This window comes from Neomonachus schauinslandi, chromosome 16, assembly GCF_002201575.2.
Source record: "Neomonachus schauinslandi chromosome 16, ASM220157v2, whole genome shotgun sequence".
Taxonomy (NCBI): domain Eukaryota; kingdom Metazoa; phylum Chordata; class Mammalia; order Carnivora; family Phocidae; genus Neomonachus; species Neomonachus schauinslandi.
Window position 1 is genome coordinate 56,174,092 of NC_058418.1, and position 16,713 is coordinate 56,190,804.

At 57.5% G+C, this 16,713-nt stretch overlaps 1 protein-coding gene across 2 annotated transcripts in view; it reads right to left on the minus strand.

Moving 5' to 3' along the window:
- C16H16orf74 (chromosome 16 C16orf74 homolog) overlaps window positions 1–16,713 on the minus strand; it is a 30,643-nt gene that overhangs the window by 1,244 nt on the left and 12,686 nt on the right. The window contains exon 2 of one of the 2 annotated variants that reach the window (XM_021705685.1): window positions 1,589–1,726. The exons of the other annotated variant lie outside the window; for it this stretch is intronic. Coding sequence (XP_021561360.1) covers window positions 1,589–1,726 — 138 coding nt within the window. The remainder of the gene's footprint in view (window positions 1–1,588; window positions 1,727–16,713) is intronic. 2 annotated transcript variants of the gene reach the window in all.

A 16,713-nucleotide genomic window follows, 5' to 3' on the forward strand; every position in this document is an offset into this window, starting at 1 on the left:
GCCTTTTATCCTATGCCTCCGTTCTCTGAAAGGGGAAAAGCGGAGGCACGGGGTCCAGGCGGGTAGGACAGGACGGTACACCTGTTCAGGCCCTCTGAGCTGATCCACCCCTGCAGCTGCTTACACTTAAAGGGGCCTCTCTGCGGTTTCGGAATTCCTCTGCGAGCCAGGGACTCTGACCCTGTAAAGTGACCCTGAGCCTGCCCACACTCACATTGGCCCCGGGGGCAGGGATGGGGGTTATAACCCCATTCTACAGATGGGGACACCAAGGCTGGCAGGGCAGGGAGCCTAATGGTTGAGCGAAGGGCCTGAGCCTCTGCTGCCTGCACTGAGCTCTCTGGTTGGACACAGAGCAAGAGCCCAGCTCTTCTCCCACCTTGCTGTGTGCCCTTGGGTGAGTCACTGTCCCTCTCTGGACCTCAGGTCTCCCATCTGTAAACTAGAGATAAGGGTGGTTTTCACAGCCCTCAGGGTTGGCAGGAGAATAACCATTGTGAGAAGCCTTCAGCCCAGTGCCTGGCACTTGGGAGGGTGATAAAGGAAGGTGACCCAGGGTGAGTCATTACTGAGAATGGCCCAGCACCCGTCCCCGCATAGGGCCTGGCCCAGAGGGGGTCCAGTGGGTTCCTCCCGATCATCCGGCCTGGTGGGCAAGCTCAGCACTTCTGGAAAAGTCTACCCAGCCCCCCCACATCAAGCCTGGTCAGCCTGTGCTCCCAGCAAGGGCCAGGCAGGACTGATGTCCTGACGGCTGGTTGGCTGACTGATGCGAGCCACTGGGAGGGCGCCTAGCCTCGGGGCCACAGGGCAGGCTCCGGATCACACGGCTGGGTCTGAATCCCAACCCTGCCACTTACCAGCTCTATGGTGAGCATCTCACCCTCTCTGACCCTCAGTTTGCCCATCCGTAAAACGGGGATGAAAACAGGACCTAGCCCAGAGTCACCCTGAGGACTCAATGAGAAACTGCTTACTGCTAACATCAGTATTTTTTATTACTATTATTCACAACGGCAGCCTCAGCACCTCGCACAGGTATGGCCCCCTAACTCTCTTTGATGAACAAATGAACAAGCCGTCCCACCGGCTCCAACAGCGTCCACGGTGCCCACAGGTGAGGGCACGGGTCCGCACCTCTCTCTGGAAACAAGTCTGTCTCCTCCCCACTCCCTTAAGTGAGCAGCATCTAGGAGGGCCGGAGAGCAGCTGGGCCCAGACGTGGTGTGTTTCCAAGGCTGTCCTGTCCAGCGGAACTGCTGTGGCCGGCAAGACGAAACACTAGTCCCCAGCTGGCAGGGGAAGGCACATCCATCCATTACCTCGCTGGGCCTGCCCAGCCCCATCCATCACGCGCCCCGGCTGCCGGCAGGGGCCATCTAGCTAATTACTTAATAGGCCACATCTTGCTGAGGCTGGTGCGTGCGAGGGGCCCTCGGTGGAGCGTACGCAGATCCCAGCATAAATTTTTAACAAACCCCGGCAGGTGGGGACGTGAGCTCAGACCCACAGCACAAAGGGGGGCCCCCCGGGAGCTGTCCCCAGCCAGGCCCCCCAGACAGCTTGGCAGCGGTGGCGGGCGCCTCACCTGTCTGCCTGGAGTCCCGTGGCAGCATCATGCCCGTGGGGGTCGGGGGGGTGATGATGATGTTGGGCACGTCCAGGTGCTTGTCGCTCAGGACGGGGGCCTCGTCATGGCTACTGCTACCGCCACACACTTTAAAGCCTGAGAGGGCAGGCCGTGGGACACACAGGTACACACACACACACACACACACGACAGGGAGACAAGCATCAGTGGCCGCCTGGAACTGCCCGCCGTGGGCTGCCTGCCGGCCTCCCTCCCTCCCCGCCGCTCCACTTTGCACACACAGGGAGGGACCCCCCACTGGCTGGCCTGTCCAAGCTTGCATCGTTCGGGGAGGGCACTGAGTTGTCCCCGCTTTGTCCACTGACGTGGCCCCAGCGCCCAGAGCAGTGCCTGACACACAGCGGGCGCCCAGAACAGGGCTCTAAACGGACGCGAGCCGCACAGCTCGAATGGGAACGCGGCCCGACCGACGCGGAGCCCTGCCTGCCAATACCTCTCCCCCACGTCACCATCCGAAAGGGTGTCTGTGACATGGGGCTCATTTCTCCCTGACACATTGGACTGGATTCCCCAGCGGAGCTGCCTGAGCCTGGCATTTGCTTTGGGCAGAGACGTTAGGTTACAAATTTGGTGTCTTTCATCGACAGGGGACTGGTCAGGTTTTCTGTTTCTTCCTGTGTCAGTTCGGGTAAGCTGGGCTCTCCCAGCCATCTGTCCATTTCTTCCACGGCCGTGAATTTGTGGTCCTGCAGGCTGCTGCGAATGAGGTTCAGGTGACCCGGCCACGCCCGGGTACAGACCTCCAGCTGACAGAAAAGCACGCCCAAGTCATCCACATCCCACGCCTTGCTCCATGCTTCCCCTGAGTCAGTGGAACCACGGTGCGCTAGAAACCAGAGTGTGAGCCACAATTCCTCTTTCCTGCTCCACCCTCCAACCCCCGAGACAAACTAACCAATCACGAGCCCGCAGGTGCCACCCCTCAGCATCTTTGCAGTCCTTCTCTCTCCCTCCCCATGCCCCTAACCAGTCTCTGGGCCAGAAACCGCGAACCTGATCATACCACATCCCTGCGGGACCCTCACTAACTCTTGACAACCAGCTATGAGCAGTAGCTCCCAAAGTGTGTTCCCTAGAACATTGGCCTCCTGAGACTCTCTCAGGAAGGGGGTCCCACAATCACATGAGTTTGGGAATACCACATATTTGAATGTTGACTGGATCCCATCTAATCTATCTTTCTCGGGGAGATTCTCTTGCATGTTAGAGAGAATTAAAGGCTCTGAGAAGTCCTGCAGTAGGGAAGCAGCTTTCATTGAGCTCAACCCTGGGCTTCCTGAACTTAAGTAACCTTGGGGTCTGTTTTTGAAAGAATGCCTGTTAACATCTCACAGAACCATGAGTTGTGAAATACATTTTGGGAAATGTTGATCATAAATTATAGCCAGCCTTCACAATCTGGCCCGAACTATCTGCAGCCTCATTCCCTGCCACTTGCCCACGGTCCCCAAACTGCTCACAGTTCCCCAAAAGCCTAGGCTCCCAATGCCTTTGGGCCTTTGCACATGCTACTCTCTCTGCCTGGAATGTTCTTTCTTCCTTTGCAGGGCAATGGGCTCCTGCTTACCCTTCAAAGCCCAGCAAAATAGGCTCTTCTTTGGGGAAGATGTCCCAGCACATGCGATCCCTCCCTCCTTTGTCCATCTACACTGATTCATTCATCAATCTTCTTCCAGCACTGATCACACTGTACTGAAACATTCGTTCTTAATTCTGTCTCCCTTTACCGTGAGCGTCTGGAGGACGGCCAGTGTCTCATTCATCTGTCTCCCTTGGGCCCACAGTGCCTGGGAGAGAGCAAGTGGAGTGCTTTAAACTGGAAATGACCTTCAGGCACTGCCGAACTGCGTGTAAAAATCCTTGTCTCTAGACCCCACACCACCTTGTTTTTCACCCTTGTTTTTCATGACATTTGCTCAGGTATCTGGGTCCCTAGTCAACAGCAGGAGCTGGGGAATGGGGTGATTGTTATTCCCGCTGCTCCTCATGGCCCCTGGGGGGGGGGCGGGTCAGTGGTTCTCAAGCATGTCCCCAAGAGGTGGAGTCTGATCCACCTCCCCTTCTGTGTGGATGGACTTAGCATGGATTCTTGCACACGGCATATGACGGAAGGCATGGTGTGGGACTTCCAAGACAAGGTCACAAAGGACTGCAACTTCTTCCTTGCCCTCTCGCTCTGGGGGAAGCCAGCCACCATGCTGTGGGGACAAGCAAGCAGCTGGGGGTGTGTGGTGAGGGACTGAGGCTTCCTGCCAACAGCCCTGTGAGGGAGCCACCAGGTGAGGGAGTCCTCCAGCCCAGTCAAGCCTTTGGATGACACTGCAGCCCTGGCTGACCGCTTAAATGTAACCCCACAAGAGACCCTGAGCCAGGAGCTCCCAGCAAAGTCGTTCCTGAATTCCCAAGCCACAGACACAGAGATAATACATGTTAAAGCCACTGGGTTTGAGGGTAATTTGTCATACAGAATTGGAAGCTGATGTGGTCCCCATAGCTCGCCCTGACCACAGGAGGAGGAAGGATGGCGGGTGCGCAGTGGGAATGCACAGTACCCACTGTGCTGTGGGAAAAATCACAGGGGGCTTCTCAGGGTGACCTCTGGCCACCTAAGGGGTGCCCCTCTGATGGGCAGTTCATGCCTGGACTGTCAAAGACAGCCTGTTCGAATCCACAAAAGCATGAACATCAGGTGACCTAAAGCAATGGAATCAGGCCAATTTCTTGGCCCATCTGCAGCTTGACCTGGGCCGTGTGCTCAGAAAAGCTGCCAGCACTGGACACAGTGGTGAGCACACTGGCTCTAAATCAGGCCAACTGCTCACTATCCGTGCCACCCTGGGCAGGTCACGTCTCCTCTCTGGGCCTCTGCGTGGGAAAGAGGTCTGGCCTCTGTGCTCGGCTTCTGGGAGGCCACCTCTAAGCCCCTGGGCTGCCATGCCTGGCAGGAGAGGCTTTGTTTGCCTGGGGGCCCTGGTCACTTTGGAGAGTCCAGCCACACGGACTCTGGGTGACACCCAAAGGGACTGGAGACAGATCTGCCTCATGGGCAATCAACCGTGCCTTTGTAATGGAGTGCCAATGTACTTGTGTCCTTGGGTTGCTGTGACAAAGAACCACAGACTGTGGGGCTCCAACAACAGAACCTTACTCTCCCCCAGTCTGGAAGCCAGAAGTCGAGAGCTCCGTGCCATCAGGGCTGGCTCCTTCTGAGGCCGCGAGGGAGACCGTGCCCCATGCCTCTCCCCCGGCTCTCCGTGGTTTGCGGGCAATGTTTGGTGTCCTCTGGCTTACGGACACATCACCCCGATTTCTGCCTTCGTCTTCACACAGCTTCTCCCTGTGTGTGAGTCTCTGTTTGAATGTTCCCTTTTCATGGGGACACCAGTCATATTGGATCAAAGATTATAATCCATAATAATCCATACTGGATTATTACCCTACTCCAGGATGTCCTCTTCTTAACTAATTACATCTGCAACAGCAACCCCATTTCCAAATAAGGTCATGTACTAGGGTCCTGGGGGCTAGGACTTCAATATATGAATTTTGGGGGGCACAATTCAGCCCAGAACACCCAGTAAAAACTCTGAACACTAAGGCTCAGGTGATCTTCCCTCGTTGGCACCATTGTGTGTGTGTGTGTGTGTGTGTGTATCACACGTTTATACCAAGAGTGTAATGCATGTGGGAGCTCTGTCTGGAACTTTCCTGGACTCCGCCCCACATACTCCCTCTGCTCAGCTGGTTGGAATCTGTGTCCCTTCCCGGTAATAAATCATCACCACGAGCACGAGAGCCTCCAGTGAGTTCTGTGTGTCTTTCTAGGAAATCATCGAACCCCTGAGCCTGCAGCTGCTGTCAGGAGTGAGGCTGTTCTCTGGACTGTGTTCCCTCTGACTTCCTGTTTTCACTGACAAAACTGGTGGCCAGACCCACGTCCGTGGGCTGGGAAGAGGATGACACAGTGCCTGGCAGACAGCCTGCTCCCTCCCGGTGAACACAGCAGACTTCCAGCCCTGAAGCCCGATCCTCTTTCCTCCCTGGGGTGGTTCCCACCCCCACCCCCAGAATCGGCCAGGCCAGTTAGTTCTACGGGAAGAGGCCAGGTCTCTTCATCAGACTCCGAGCCCCTCAGGAGCACCCACCGAGGCCGCCGCCAACTTGATTGAAAGCAGTACAACCCAGAACGTAATGCAAAGGAAGCCGCTCGGAGGAGGCCGTCCTGTTACCCCCTGTAATGGCTGACATCTACGGATTATTTGCTGCATGCCGTTCACGGTGCTGAGAGCCTGATGGGCGCTTTCTCCTTCGGTCTTCACTGCTCCCCGCTGAGGTGCGAAGTGTAACCAGCCCCATCTCATGGATGTGGAGACTGAGGACCAGAAGGAGAAAGCACTTGCGCTCAGTTGAACAGCTGGTGTGGGGTGGAGGCCAGGATCGGAACCCAAGCCCAACCTGTCTGACTCCGCAAGCTGGTGCTTCTCGTAACCACAATTCTATATGATGGAGCTGGCAAACTTTCTGAAAGGGCCAGGCGGGAAGTATTTTTTACTCTGGGGCTCTGCAGTCTTCTGCTGCAACGGCTCCACTTTGCCATTGTCACAGGAAAGCTGCCACTGACGACAGGCAAATGAATGAGTGCCTGCGTTTCAATAAAACTTTATTATTTCTTTCTTTATATTTAAAGTAGGTTCCAGGGACCAACGCGGGGCTTGAACTCACAACCCCAAGATCATGACCCGAGCTGATACCAAGGGTCCCACGCTGAAACCGACGGAGCCACCCAGGCGCCCCCCAATAAAACTTTATTGACAAAAACGGGTGGCGGGCCGTATTTGGCCCAAGGGCTGCGGGGCGCCAGTCCCGAGGCCCTGTAACCGCCAGAAGTCAGGGAGTGTGGATCTGAAAACTGCCTGAGGAACAGAAATTTAAAAGCCTGAGGCTGCTTAATGCCAAAGACAAGAACAAAATTCGAGCCCCGCCTGCTGTTCTAAGTGACAGTACCTCACCTCGGATGGGTGTTGGGCTCGAGGAAATGAATGAATTCACATAAAGCCCTTGCCCAGCAAGCCAGGGGCCTAGAGGGTGCTCAATCCCTGTTAGCTTTCTCTATAATCATCCATAAAGAGCATCTCATGAAGTGCGGGCAACAAAAGGAAGCTCTGATTATTGTTATCTGTTAACAGGAGGGAGCCTCCCTGCTCCCTCTGCGAGGCCCCTTCCTCCGCGAATATTCCCAAATTCTAAAATAAAATGCTAATAGGAAGAGCCACACTTCTCCCGGGGCCCCACATTTGCATTTTAACAGGTTCTGGGAGCTTGGCGACAAAGCCCACATTCTTAATCAGGAAGCATCAGGTCACTCAGTGGGCCCTGGAGAGATGCTCAAGGCAGAGAGGAGGGAGGGGAGGGGAGGAGGGAGAAAAGGAGGAGGGCGGGACTCCACCACTTCTCAAATACCCCCCCCCCCCCCCCCCCGGGGGCTGCCCAGCTTCGAGCAGAGGTGGCTGAGCAAGAGGGAAAAAGCTCTCAGGAGATAAAGCCTACTTTGGGGATTAAAGACAAATGCCAACCCTGCCCCAGACAAGGAGCTCATTTGTGCTAAAGCCAGAATTGTTACTTGTTAATTACGTGCCTGCCTCAGGCCATTAAAAGCCCATTTCCTGAAGAGGTGGGCTTGGCTGGGATTCCAGGGGGCCAGGCCCCAAGGAAGCAGGGGGTGGGGACCAGACCCCAGCGCCCCAGAAATATTGAAAGATTTCGGGGTGCAATAGGGAGCCTGTGCGGGAGGATTTCCAGCGGGTGGAGGTCACCTGACCTTGACTGGGCTCCTGCTCTGGGGCACACACTGTTGTTGGTCCTGGATTTAGAGCAGGCCAGACTGCCAAAACCCTGGCCTCCAGGAGCCGGCCTTCTCTGCGGGTGAAATGGGGAGATGCTGGGCTGCGAGGCCAGACTTCCTCTGAAACCTGGTTCTGCCCTTTTCCCAGCTTGAGGGGAGTGGTTTTCCATCTTGGCTGCTCACTGGAAATCACGTGGGAAGTTTGAAAAATACCGATGGGGACCCCACCCCCAGAGAGCCCGATTTCACTGCTCTACTCAGGCCGCCAGGATTTTTTTTTTTTAAGTAGGTTCCAGGCCCAGCATGGAGCCCAGCATGGGACTTAAACTCACGGCCCTGAGATCAAGACCTGAGCTGAGATCAAGGGTCGACGCTTAACCAACTGAGCCACGCAGGTGCCCCTGGGGCTGCCAGGATTTTTAAAAGCACCCAGGTGAGTCTAACAGCCAGGGCAGGAAACCCGCAAGCTAGGGTGACTGTGTGAGCACAGGGCCCCACTCTGAGCTTGTTTTCTGGCTGTAAAAGGGGTTACACCGGTCTTGTAGGCATGAAGTACTTGACATGGGCCGTGGGGCTACCCAGTGCGGGAGACGTGGCCAAGCGTGAGCCCGCTGGCTGGCTGGCACCTGGGGGAGACCGGGGTTGGGGACCAGGCCGCTTCCTCTACACCACCCCTTGGGGTGCATACTGGGCCCACGGCTGTTCTGCAGGCGAGAAAACCAAGGCTCAGAGAAAGAAGGTGCCAGGAGGACCCGCGGAGGCCCGGTGGCTCCCACCTGAGCTCCCGCCCTGCCCCTTCTGGCATCAGCCACCCCTTCTCATCCTTCAGAAGCCCCGAGCCAGGCCTGTGCTCTGCTCAGGATGCCCCAGTTCCCTGCGCAGCTCTCAGCAGCCCCCAGGCCACTCCCAGGCCGCAGCCTACACCTGCTGCCCTCGGCAGGCTTCATGGCTCAAGGGTGCCCTCTGCTGCTTCTTTTGAAAATGGCACTCGGACCGGCACCCAGCTTGGAGACTCCGCCTGGGCCCAAGTCCCTGGGACTGTGTCCACTCTTCCCAAAGGCACCGTCGCCCACACAATGACTCTGTTGCACTCACTATGTAGTGGAAGCCAGAACGTACACCTGGGCTTCAATACACCTGGTAATGACTCTACCTCTTTGGGCCTTGTTTCCTCACCGGCAAAATGAAGGTAAATAATCGTCCCCACCTCCAGGGGGCGCTGAGAGGGATTAAGACCCACACTGAAGTCCACACTCCAGCCAAGGAGGGTGCAAACGCTATGGGCATTTTGCAGGTGAGAAATCCACACAGTCGGCCATGCGGAGCACGCTCAGTAAACATAAGTGGTGATTAATAGCACGAGATTCTGATCCCAGCACTTATTCATTGGTTCAGCCAATACTGAGCACCTACTGGGTGCCACCCAGAGGTTGTTACTCCTAGCCCCCTGAGCGCACGTCAGGGACCTGGTCCCACCCTCGGTGTGGGACAGCTGGAGTGGGGGCGGCTCCCCCCAAATATCCCTGGTTCCAACTTAACCCTCGGAGACACGTTTTCCTTATTGGATTGGACCGGCCCCGGGCTCCGGGGGCTCCGGACCCTGACTCTCAGTTCTGCCGGCTGGCTGGCTGGGACCCCGCCACGCTCCCTTCCCTTAAGGCACGGAGCCGGGCCCAGGGGAGGTGCTCAGTCGGCAGGCAGTTAGTGAGCACCCCCTACGTGCTAGGCGTCATTCCTGAGAAGAGTCTCAGCATGTTTCTCTGCTCCTCCCCCCATACTGTGCCTTCCTCCACCCTCCAGGCCCCAGTGTGCAAAGTGAGGCCCCAAAGATTTCTGCGTCAGCTGGAAAAAACCCGAGAGGGCCTGCCAAGCCGCAGTCCGGAGGGCTCACGTTGCTGAGGTGGGGGCGCGGGGCGCGCTGTGTGAGCTCCTTGAAGGGAGTCATCACGTGGTCCTCCCAGCGAGGCCGACAGTGGGAGAAGCCCATTTTCCAGATGGACGCACTGAGGCACAGAGGAGTCAGGCCGTGCCCAGGGTCCTGGGGGACCTGACACAGAAGCTGCCTTCCCAGGGCCAGGAGGCAAACACTTTCCAGAGCCTGGGTCAGTAGTAAGAAGCAGATGATGGGAAGGAGCAGCAGGACTGGGTCAGAAGGGGGGAGTCAGAAAAGGCTTCCCAGAGGGGCCAATCGGAGGGCGGCAGGAGAAGCGGAGGGAAGGAGAGGGCACTTGGGTCAGCTGCAGCAGGCACAAAGGCCCTGGGGCAGGAACCGGGTGCTCCGGGGCCAGCACTAATTCCTCAGAGATGACCGGATGTTGGAATTAGTGTAGGTCTTTCAAAAAACAAGCAGACAAATGCCTCCAAGGGTTTCAGATGCACTTAATCTTTTTTTTTTTTTTTTATTCCAATTAAGCAGAAAGCCTTGCATTATTATGGATGAGGCCAGGGCAGTGAGGGCGGTTTTACCTTTTCGAGGCAGCCCCGGCCCAGTGGAGCCCGCCGTGGATGTTTTAAATCTCTTTTTAATTAAGGAAAAAGCCCCAGCTTGCGTCAGGGATGAGCTGCTGGAGTGAGAGCCCGGGAGGGGGAGCCGGAGAGAGGGTGGGGCGCGGTGAGGTGGGGCGAAGGCGCCCCCCTCCCTGCCACCTGCAGGCTGCCTGCCTGCCCGCGCCCAGCGCCAGGGCAGACTCCGGTGGCCTCCTGGCCCCGGCTCTGGACCCCAGCCTCTCTGGGAGGCTTCGTGGGTCTCGGCCAGGGGGGTGAGGGTGCAGTGCGAACCCAAGTCAAAGAAAGGCGTAGCATCCGGCAGTGGCCCTGCCTGTGGGAGCCCCTGCTGTGAGCAGCTCACGGTTCCACCGCGGCCCATGCCTTGTGGTGGGGGCTGCCCTGTGCACTGGAGGGGGTTTGGCCTTGGTCTCCAGAGGCTGTAGCACCCTCTGGCTGTGATGCCAAAAAATGTCTCCAGATGCAGCCAGCCTTTCTTGGGGGGTGGGGTTACCAGATAAAATACAAATTCAAAAAATAATAATAATAATTTTTTAGTACAAGTCCCGTGCAATATTTGGGAAATACTTATACTAGACAGTTCCTTGTTTACTTGAAATTCAAATGGAACTGGGCATCCTGTTTTATGGTCCCCCCCCCCATAAATCTGACAACTCTAGGTAATGAGGGGGGGGGGCAACCCCCTCCCCCCACCGCTGAGATGAGAAGTCGAGAACCACTGTGATGGCTGTTACAACTCACCACAATAGCTCGGCCTTTCTGAGCAGGCCCCGGAGAGCTGCTGGTTTCCTTTGTCCCTTGTGGCCGGGCCGGAGCCACGGGAGGGGGCAGCGGGGTGGCCCTACTCTGCCTTCCACCAGCTGTGTGGGCTGAGCAACTTCCTTACCCTCTCTGAGCCTCTGTTGGCAAACTCACAGAGGGGATAACAGAAGGGGCTATCCACCTTGCCTCCCTCATTAGGGTAAAGATTCAAACTTCCGCCCAGGATAGTGACCTGTAAGCTGCAGGGCCCCCCTAAGGATGTGGGATGTTAAGTGGAAGCTGTCCAGCCGGTCTCAGAGGCAGGAGGTGAGCGAGGCTATCCTGAGCAAACCTGTGAGCTCCTGGGGGAGCCCGAGCCCTGAGGACGGGGACGTGTCTTCCCAGCAGTGGGCAGCTGATGCGTGAGAGGGGCCACGGATGGGCGGCCACACAGCAGAGCAGATCAAAAGCTCAAGACCCAAGTGGCATTTGGCATTTGGGACGCAGAGCGGCAGCACGTGCCACCACGGACAGCTGAGGCTGTGGCTCCGCCCGGGGAGTCCTCCCGGGAGGCCTGGCTGCCCCCTTCAGTGTGCTCCCCGGTCAGCTCCCCCCTCAGCTCCACATGGGCCTTTCCCGGGCTCAGAGGGCAGCCGATGCTCTGGATCTGGCGCTGGCAGGGTGCAGAGATACCGGACAGCGGACAGCCCCTGCCCTGCATGCTGCTGGCGCCCGTGCGAGCTGGGACAGCCTTCCCAGGGCGCGGGCTCCTTTGCAGGGGCAGGAGGGGAGCCCCGCCCACGGCCCGAGCGAGCACTGGCCCAGAGCAAAGACGGGAGCCATGATGAGAACCCCCCATCACCTTGTATCGAGGGCCTGCTGTGCCCCCTACAAGTGTCAGCACCTGAGATTATCTAAGCAACACCCCTGAGGGGACTGCGGTGGCCCCGCCTGACAGTGGGGGAAACTGAGGCAAAGACAGGTTCCACCACTTGCCCCTGGTCACACAGCTGCTGCCCATGGCACACGCCCCGTCCCACCAGAGGCAGCCCCATGTCGGCTATAGAATTCTGTTTGCTGACAAATTGCACCGCGCGCAAGGGTGACAGACAGGAAGTGCCCCCAGCTCCGTCCCAGAGCACCCCAGCCCTCACACTGCAGAAACGGAGACTCGGGATAAGTTCGTGCCTTCACCTTGGGTGTCCCCAGTGACTTCAGAGGAGGGTCTCAGAGGAGTTTCGGGTGTGGCCTGGGCGGTTTGAAGCTCCCTGCTCGACAGAAGAGGTGACGCACACAGAGGTTGGGGGCAGGGAAGGGACAGAGGCAGGAGAAAGTGACCTGGGCTGGTAGGAGTCAGGGGAGGGGTCTGTTTCTCGATGAGAACGCTGGTGGGTGTGTGGCCCCCTCACAGACTGCGTCCTTGCTCTGCCCGTGTGTCAGTACATCAGTAAGAAGGCAAACCTTTTCCTGCAGAAATGAAACTTCCCCGAGATAGCAAGAGTGAAAGGAAAAAAAAAAAAAAAAGGCCGTTACCACGGTTAGCTTAGTCATTCCCCACGTGGAGGATGCAGGGCCTTTGGGTGCAACTCCCAAGGTGACACGGCAAAACTCTCAAAATGACAAGGGTGCACGCCCTCCGACCTAGCAGGCTACTCCGCGGAATGTCCCACGGCCAGGCTCCCTGGCGGGTGAAAGGCGGGCTGGGGACGGTGAGACCGTGAGCGTGGGCCACACGAGGGACTACCATGCCTCTGTCCACGAGGGAGCCCGTTCCCGCGCCTGCAGATCCATGGAAGGAACAAGGGGCGGAACGGCGGGTCTAATGCCACCACTCATGTTGCAAAGAGGAAAGGGATACGCCCAGGACCCTGTCTGTGCATGCATGGAATATTCTGGAAAGAGACCCAAGGAAGCAGTAACTATGGCTGCCTCCAGGCAGGCGGCTAGGAGAGTGGCAAGGGCAGACTGACTTTTTATTACATATGCTTTTGTACATTTCACATTCTGTACCACAGAGGTATTTTATATATTCAGAAAATAAAGTAATGAAAAAGAGAAATAAAACATTTTCTGAAGGGGAGCTAACACAGACAGATGGACTTAGGAGGGAGGAAGGAAGAAGGTGGGCCATGCTGCTGCAGGAGAGGTCTGATCAAGGTCCGATCAAGGTGATGGGGTGAGAGAGTAAACAGGAAGAGAGAGGCAGGAGTGGGGATGGGAATGCTCCTTTTCAGGAGAGTGGCCCCATGTGTGGTCACCAGGCCCAGGTAAGTTGAGAGTGAAGTTCCCAGAGTTCTGGGGGTGGGGACGCTGGGCTCAGCTGGTCCCTCCAGGCCAGAGACATCGGCCGATGAAGACTCCAGCCTGTGGGCCCTGCTCTTGGCTGACCCCCAGCCATCCTGTTCTTCATAGCTTCTCCCCTTGGAGGCAGTCATGGTTACTGTTTCCTGTGTCTCCTTCCAGAACATGCTCTGTCTCCATGTACAAACACCCTCCTAGGCGTATTTGTTTCCTTTTTCCAACATGCATGTGGTGTTAGACCTGTCGTTCTGCCCCTTGTTCCTTTCACTGAACCGTGCGTGTGGGACATGGCTCCCTAGCTGTTCAGACGGAGCTGCCGTCCTTTCTCACACCGTCACAGTCTCCCCTGCACGGCCCCCCCTTCTGACCGACACATGGGAAGTGCATGGTTAGGACACCAGTGTGGGCCGCCAGCAGCTGAGGCCGGCTGTGGGTGTGGCCAGGACTCAAAGGACAGGCGTCCTGGGGCCTGAGTGGATGTCATGCTTTACGGCCCAGGTTTGTCCCCAGGGGGCCGGAGTGCTGCCTGCTGATGGTTCCCTAGGACCTGCCCGCCCCCAAGCTGGGAGGGACTGAAGAGGGGCACTCAAGGAGCTTAGGGTACACAATTTAAGGGGGCCCCATCCTCAGGGCCAGGCACACCCTCACTCTCCTCATCTCGGCCCTGCCCTAGGTCATGCCCCTCCTGACACAGCCCTCCAGCATGTCCAGGAGACGGGCAGGTAAAAGGCCTGTTCCCCTCGACCTGGGACGACTGTGCAGGGCCATCTCAGCTCCAGAGCCCTGTGCACGGAAGCCCAAGCCTACCCTGGGTATTGGTCCTCAAGCCCTCCCCAGGCCAGCCAGCTTGACTGTGACCCTCTCGGCCATTCCTCCCTCCTTCCTCAGGACAGTAGGTGTGGTGTCAGGGTTTGGCGGGGTGGGGGTTGGTTAGCCTAAGCAGGACATGGGGCTAAATCCAGGCCATGAGCCAGGAGAGCTGTTGGCTCTCCCACGGGGGACAGGGCGGGGCCAAGTTAAGTACCATCTGCTTTGGCATTTAAGATAGTCTCTGATTATCCACCCCTCCTTGGAGCAGGTGGGGGTCTCCCTGCCCTCTGAGCCCCTGCCTCCTGGGTTTCCAGCCAAGCCAACCTTGTCACCTTGGGCAGTCAGCCCCCAGCCCGGGTTCCATGTGATAAGCGAGGATGTTGGCCCCGGACAGTGGTTCTCACCCTGGGCTGCGCGGGAGAATCAGCTCGGAAGTTTCATAAACACGCTGGTGCCCGGGACCCCCATCCACACCAACTGAATCCCCACCCCCTGGGGAACGGGCCAGAGCTGCACCATTGTGAAAGCCTCCCATGTGATTCCAACATGCATCCCTACAAGTCGGAGTCGCATGGGAGGCTTAGACCCCCGGTCTGCCCTGATCCCTACTACTGATACAAGAAATTCCCGATACCACACCTCAGCTGCCACGGCCCTGCCTGCCCCAGGGACCTCAGCAACTCCTGCTTGGCCCCTCAGCCCCTCACTCCCGTCACATGCCCCTCCTCTTCACTGCCCTTCGGCTCACCAAACTTGTCCCTGTCTCAGGGCCTTTGCATCCGCTGTTCCCTTTGCCTGGAACACTGTTCCCTGCCTCCGTGTGGCTGGCTCACTTCAATTCCTTTTACTGCTGTCACCACGCAACCCGCCGGCCTGGATCTTGGGTTCACGCACTCGTTTCTGCCTCTCCTGCGTGGGGACAGGGCTCTGAGCCGTCCTTAGCCCTTCCCTGGGGCCTGGTGCAGTGTCTGGCCCGGAGTGGATGTCCAACAGCTGCCTGCCGGACAGATGGAAGGTCTTGTGGGAACACAGTGCTGGTCTGGGCTCTGTTCCCCGCGGGGAGAGGGTTTAGGCAGGCAGCGAGGATCCCCAAGGGCAGGAAGCTGCAGCCCACTGCACAGATGGGAACACGGAAGCTCAGTACACTAAGACATTGACCTTGGCCACGTTCTACCTTGATGCGGGCCCCACCATGTCGCCTTCCTTTCAAACCTATGAAGCCCCCCAAAGCGTTCTGAAAATGGCTCAAAATGTACTAGCCGAATGGATGCCTTTATTCCTCTCTTTATGTGGAGCCCCCAGCCCCCACTGGAGTAAACCCCAAATTCCCTGCCCCTGGTTCCACCGTCTCCCAGAGCAGCTCTTCCAGGCGTGCTTGCTTCCCTGGTGCCACCCCTGCCCCGGGCCAGGCCACGGGTTTCTGTCCTAGCACACGGCAGTCGGCACTCAGGCGGCTGCACTGAGTAACGTTCACCTCGCTCTCACTCTCCCAGCTCCATGTGGTCCAGAAGCGCAGCCACCTTGCTCATGTCCAAAGCCCCGTATGTGGCCCTGGGTAGGCGCACGGTAGGGATGCAGTCGATGTTTGTGCAGTGAGCAGTCTCTCGACCAGCTCTGCCCACAGTGTCGGACGGCTCGAACCAAGAGTTTGCCCCAGAAGGTGTATGCGTTGTGACGCTCATCTTCGCTGTGACCTGCGGCTAGTCTCAGGCCTCCTAACACCAGGCAAAAATGGGCATCGTGACCACCAGCCCCCAACCACCCACGCCTGGGTTACAGGCCAAGAGGGGGAGAGGCCCTGAGCCCCCCTGCAAGGGAAGTGGGGGAAGTGCCTGGACGGTCAGGGGCTCCGGGGAGGGCAGACCCGTGTCCCCAGTCCCTACCATCACCATGTCGCCTGCTTGGCACAAGAGACTAAAGACCCCGCTACCATCGGCCAGATCCCAACAGTGGGCTGTCCTCCCAAACAGATGGCCGTCTTCCTCAGGATGGTCAAGGTCACAAAGAGGAGCTTCTGAGAAACTGTCATGATCAGAGGAGCCGGAGGAGATGTGACAAGTAATTGTAAGGTGGGCTCCTAGGACAGCAAAGGGGCCTGAGGGGAGAACAGGAAAGCTGAACAAAGCCCGGGCCTCATTGGTGATAACGTATCTGGACTAGTTCAGGGGCCGTGATGAAGGGACCGAGCTGATACAAGCCTTAACTAGAGGGGAAACTGTAAATTTGAAACTACTTTCTGTAAATCTAAAACTGTTCTAAAAAAAATAGTCATTAAAACACATGAACAAGCCACCAAGCCCGACAGTCTCCATCTCTTGGTGCCCTTCCACCTGGTCCCAGGTGGCCCCAGAAGGACAGTCCGCTGGGACCAGCCCGGCCCAGGAGCCTGTCTCCTCGGTGACGCTGTCATTGGCCGGGGCTGGCTCTGGCACCCTCCGGGGAACCCCAGAGACCACAGCGGCCCCCGAGGTGGCCCCCACAGGAAAGCCCACACCTCCAGACTGACTTCCCTTGCACCTGCAGCTGCCACCAGAATGGGAAGGTACAGAGGGCCAGGGCAGACAGGAAACCCCGCCCATTGGGCACCATCTTCAGTGCCAGTCTATCTCAGATAAGCCTCAAAACCTGGCCCAGGAAATGTGCCCACTCATCACTCCATTTTACAGATGGGGTAGCTGAGGCTTTGTTATGTGAAGAGGTTTGTACAAGGTTGCAGTTAGTCAGGGACACACCTGAGATCTGAACTCAGATCTTTCTGACCCCAGAGCCAGGTCACCAGTTGTTCTCAAACTTGAGCAGGCACTGGAATCCCCCAGAGGGTTTGTTAAAACCCCCCCCGAGTTTCTGACTCAGTAGGTCTGGG